The sequence below is a fragment of the Dendrobium catenatum genome, unplaced genomic scaffold, assembly GCF_001605985.2.
Source record: "Dendrobium catenatum unplaced genomic scaffold, ASM160598v2 fragScaff_scaffold_1417, whole genome shotgun sequence".
NCBI lineage: Eukaryota > Viridiplantae > Streptophyta > Magnoliopsida > Asparagales > Orchidaceae > Dendrobium > Dendrobium catenatum.
This window is the reverse complement of record NW_021319879.1, coordinates 1,158,980-1,164,551: the sequence shown is the minus strand read 5'-3', so window position 1 is coordinate 1,164,551 and position 5,572 is coordinate 1,158,980. Positions and strand designations below refer to the sequence as shown.

General features: G+C 39.4%; 1 protein-coding gene across 1 annotated transcript; it reads left to right on the top strand.

The window, feature by feature from the left end:
• Positions 1 to 2,439: 2,439 nt before the first annotated feature.
• Positions 2,440 to 3,030, top strand: LOC110111612. The gene has a single exon (XM_020843559.1). The coding sequence runs from the start codon at positions 2,440 to 2,442 to the stop codon at positions 3,028 to 3,030; it is 591 nt and encodes a 196-aa protein (XP_020699218.1).
• The last annotated feature ends 2,542 nt before the right edge of the window (positions 3,031 to 5,572 follow it).

Sequence of the window (5,572 nt, the reverse complement as noted above, 5' to 3'; positions counted from 1 at the left end):
TATAATAGAAGCGACATATAGAAAATCTACGAAGAGCTTCTTCTCTCTTCTTCTCCCTTTCCTCTTACCCCCTTCTCTCTTCTCCCTCGATTCCTTCCTACCCAAGCTCAAACTGTGAGTGAGTGGTGTGTGGTGCGGGGGGGGGGGGGGGGGGGGGGGGGGGGGGGGGGGGGAGGGGGGGGGGAACGGGGGGTGCGAAATGACATGATATTTATATTAAAATATATAAAACAACATCTTAGTGCCGGCCATCGCGACACTTTTTGATCCGGCACTATAGTGTCGCTTTGCATAATGGTTAGAGCACATGAGGTAATGTTACAACAGTGATTTCTAGCTCGGTTATGCTCACAAGCATAGTGCCACAGTGCTACCAAGAACAATGTTGAAGCGCTACAATTCAAATAGAAATTAAAAAAAAATTTCTTTTAAAATACTTTTTTTATATTTTGAATTGTTACGCATCTTCACCAGTCTTCCTACACTATAGAGTCATTCAAGATTCTTCCACTTTAGTGATTCGTTGTAATGTCAAAACATGCTTAGGTTTTCCTTATCCATATCTTCATAAAATTTTTTACTTTAACCACATCTATGGACCTAACTCTAAGAGAAACAGTGATTGGGTCATAAAATTAAAGATATAATAAGATATAAAAATAATATTAAAATTATGATATAAACAATTAGAGTAATATGAACATCTTAGAATCTTAGGTTACTTATGTAATAAAAAATGTTGAGAATTATTTACTAGTATGCATGTAGATTTGAAGAAATGTGATTTGAGTTAAATTAAAATAATCATGTCAATTGTAAAAAATTAAGTGATATTACAAAATAATCAATATTATCAAAATAAAGCTAAATATACCATTATGCCATATCATTATTTCTTCTTCAATTAGGGATATGTATGCAGGAGCTGTTACTTTTGTTCAAACACAAAGTGCTTTGACCAAGTATTTTCCTATTTTAGTTGGATTACATCAAGGTTCAGCCTTATGCCCTTATCTTTTTAGCTTTAGTCGTTGATGTTCTCACTAGACATTTGCAAGAGGTTGTACCTTGGTGTTTGCTTTTTGCTGATGACATTCTTCTAGTTGATATGACTAGAGAGGAATTGAATGTAAACTCGAATTATGTAGGTCAACCTTGGATTCTAAGGGTTTTCGTTTGAGTAGATTTAAAATCAAATACATGAAGTGTAATTTTAGTAGTAATAGATCTAGTGTGGGATTTGTGACTTTGAGCGATCAAGTCATTAATAAGTGTACCGATTTTAGATATCTTAGGTCTATTGTTCAGAGTGATGGTGAAATAGATGGGGATGTTTTTAGTAAAATTCAAGTTGGAAGGTTTAAGTAGAGGAATGCTTTGGGTTTATTGTGTAATTGAAAAGTACCGCTCAAGTTGGGGCAGTAGTGAGCTGGAGGTTCTTTTTAAGGACCTTGTAACCGCCTTTTTGAAATTAACACGTAGTCCCCTTTGTGGGTTTTAATTAAAAAAAAAAAATACATGAAGTGTAATTTTAGTAGTAATAGATCTAGTGTGGGATTTGTGACTTTGAGCGATCAAGTCATTAATAAGTGTACCGATTTTAGATATCTTAGGTCTATTGTTCAGAGTGATGGTGAAATAGATGGGGATGTTTTTAGTAAAATTCAAGTTGGAAGGTTTAAGTAGAGGAATGCTTTGGGTTTATTGTGTAATTGAAAAGTACCGCTCAATCTTAAGGGAAAATTTTAAAAGATGGTGGTGAGATCGACCTGCAATGCTTTATGACGTTGAATGTTTGTCATTAAAAGAGAAGCATAATATTAAGTTGAGGGTTGCTGAGTTGAGGATGCTCAGGTGGATGAGTGGACTTACTCTTAGAGACATGATACGAAACAAGCATATCCAAGAAAAGGTTGAAGTAGTGCCTTTATAGTTTTGCTTTTGGCTTATCTGAATACACATTTGGATATGCTTCCTATGCGCCTTTTATTTGAACAATTCCTTTTTGTTGCAACTCAATGTACTGTAAAACCTTGGGAGTTCTTTAGCTCCATCTCCTTCTGTAATTATGCATTATAGTGAATGAAATTAGGTTTTTCATGTAACTCACTTTGGTCTATTGGTTTGGATTTTTGGAAATCAATCAAGAAGTCTTAAGTTCGAGTCTCGCGTATGTGATATGTGGCGAACTAAGTATTAGAATAGATAAATATATATTATTTGTATTATTTATCTTGTCTACCAATACTCTCTTCACACGTGTAAAGGACCTGTGCCTAGGCTATATATAGTTGGCTAGTTTGTACTGTAAAGTAACATAAAAATAATATAGTTTAATTTCATTTCACTGTCTTCTTCATCTTTACTTTCTTGAGTCAAGAGCTCAGATTATGAGTTTCTACATGGTATCAAGAGGCTCCAGGTTCTGACGTTCTCGTCATGGCAACTAACGGCGCTTCGTCGTCCTCCACCACGGCCAACTCCGGTGGCCATCCAACTATTTCTCCATCTCTGAAGTTTGTAATTTCTAATCTAAAATTCTTGGTTCCTCATGCTCTCACCCCAGACAATTTTTCGATTTGGAGCACCCAAATCGCTAAGCTCTTTAGAGCGAACGGTTTTGCTCATTTTCTTGATCCTCAATCTGCAACCGAAAATACAAATCCCAATCAAGATTCGCAAGATTTGTCGGTCACAGATCAAAATCTCGCTACTGCTATGTGTTCTACCATCTCTCCTTCCGTCTTGCCGTATGTGATTCATTTGGAATCCACACACGAAATTTGGTCTACCCTTCATTCTCGTTTTCAAGCTTCAAATCGTTCAAAGGTCATACAGCTCAAGAACGAGCTGCACAACATCTCAATGCAAAATCTGACTATGACTCAGTACCTCACCGAGATCAAGAAAATTGTAGATCAAATTTCCTCAGCTGGTTCTTCAGTCGATTCGGAGGATGTCATAATATACATTCTTAATGGATTACCGCCTGAATATCAGTCATTCACTACTACCATTCGCACTATGTAGAATTCTCTCTCACTCGATAGTCTTTATGCGCTTCTAATTAGTGAGATTCACCTCAAAGCAGCGGCTACAAAATTTCCAAAACCCGCCGATCATTCGGCCCTTTACTCGAACAGGGGGCGTGGTCGTCGCGGTCGCAGCTGACCTCAAAACGACAGCGTCTCATTGTCAAGAAATTCTCAAACGCCCGCTGTAACTTGCCAAATCTGCAAGAAACGAGGTCATCAGGCCGACGCATGCTGGCACAGACTCAACATCAACTACACACCAACGCAAACTTCGTCCAAAACGTCCAATGCTCTTCTTGCCAATAATAACAGCACTACCTCAGTCGACTGGTACATTGATTTTGGAGCGTCATCTCACATGACAAACAACCCGAAAAATCTTGCCTCCTCTACTGCTTATCACGGAGCGGATACGGTAACTATCGGGGATGGAAGGTCGGTCCCTATTGCTCATACAGGATCGGGTATCCTTCCAACCCCCGGCAGTAAGTTAATTCTGTCAAAACTGTTACACATACCCTCTTTATCTTACAATTTACTTTCCATTTCCAACCTTGTTAAGGATAACAATATTACCATTACATTTGATCAAACTGGTTTTGTTTTTAAGGATCGGATGACCAACAGAATTATTCTCAAAGGTCCATGTAAAGACGGACTGTACAAACTTGCGGCTACTTCGGCCTCTACCGAAACTGGTCTCTCGGTCTCCAGAAAATCTGCTGTCGACTGGCATCTCCTCTTAGGACATCCCCATATGCGCGTTCTCCAGACTATCTCTAATACTAATCCTTCTCTTTCTATTTCTCATGTATCTTCTTTGTGTAATTCCTGTAATTCGTGAAAAAAGGACACAAATTACCGTTTGATAATTCAATTAGCTACTCGACTGCGCCTTTAGAACTGGTTCATTCTGATGTGTGGGGACCTCTCCGGTTCATTCAAATCAGGGATTCCGGTATTATATAATATTCGTTGATGATCATTCTCGTTTCACTTGGTTGTTTCCTCTTATGTCAAAAGCTGATGTTACTAATATCTTTATAAATTTCTTTACATTTATAGAACGACAATCGAACTATAAACTCAAAACGACACGTACCAACGGCGGTGGCGAATTCGTCAACAACAGGTTTCAAACTTTCACAAAATCCTCTGGCATTCGTCACCAAACATCCTGTCCATATACGCCCGAACAGAATGGAATCGCCGAGCGCAAGCACAGGCACATTGTCACCACCACGCGTACGCTACTTCGCACGGCAGGTCTTCCAATGAATTACTGGCTTGATGCCGCCAATACTGCCACTTATCTCATAAACCGGCTTCCATCGGCAACCATACAAAATTCATCTCCGTTATATAAAATGTCCGGGATACAACCCTCTTACACTCATCTTCGTCTGTTCGGCTGCGAGTGTTACCCGCTTCTTGCTCCAATTCATCGAACTAAACTCACTCCTACATCTTCTCAATGCATTTTTCTCGAGTATTCTGACACTATGAAAGGTTATAAGTGTCCAAGGCAACTGGAATGGAGTTCGATCAGACTGTCAGACGAATCCTTTCACTATGGATGCCTGGGGCGTCACACTTACCTCCTTCCAATTCCTCTGTTCTCGGTTTGAAATGGACTTACCGAACCAAGTACAATGCTGACGGCTCGATCGCTTGTCTCAAAGCATGGTTGGTTGCTCTCGGAAACCAACAGGAATATGGCTTGGATTACATTGAGACATTCAGTCCTGTTGCTAAGTTACCCACGATTCGTATTCTCTTCACTATCGCATTATTTTACAAATGGATTTTACATCAATTGGATGTTATAAATGCATTTCTGCACGGCGATATTCATGAAACAACCTAAAGGATTCGAAGACTCTACTCATCCTAATCACGTTTACAGACTCAGAAAAGTAATTTACGGGCTTCGCCAAGCTCCGAGGCAATGGTACACTACTTTTACTTCCTATCTTCTTCAACTCGGGATCTCTCATAGCCAAGCCGATCCCTCGCTTCTCTTTCTGCATCGCGACAATACGCAGCTATAATTACTCGTCTATGTAGACGATATCTTACTCACCGGTAATGATACTTCTGAAATCAACGCTCTCATCTCTCAACTTCGATCAAAATTCACAATGAAGCATCTTGGTCTAGCCAACCACTTTCTCGGAATTAAAATCAACACTTCACCAGATAAGTTCTTTCTCTCTCAAAGTCTTTACGCTAACTCAATTATTCAACTTGCCGAATTGCAACATTGCAATTCGGTAGCTAATCCCTCTGCAACAAAACTTCCAGTGCAGATGGATGACGAACAACCCTGCTTTACTGCACTCAACTATCGGAAAATCATAGGTTCTCTGCAATATCTCACCTTGACGCGTCCAGACATTGCATTCACAGTCAATATGCTATCTCAGCATATGCATGATCCAGCTCCATCTCATACAGCTATGTTAAAAAAAATGATTCGGTACATTAAAGGCACACTGGAATTTGGTCTTCCAATTACTCGTTCCAGTTTGATTCTC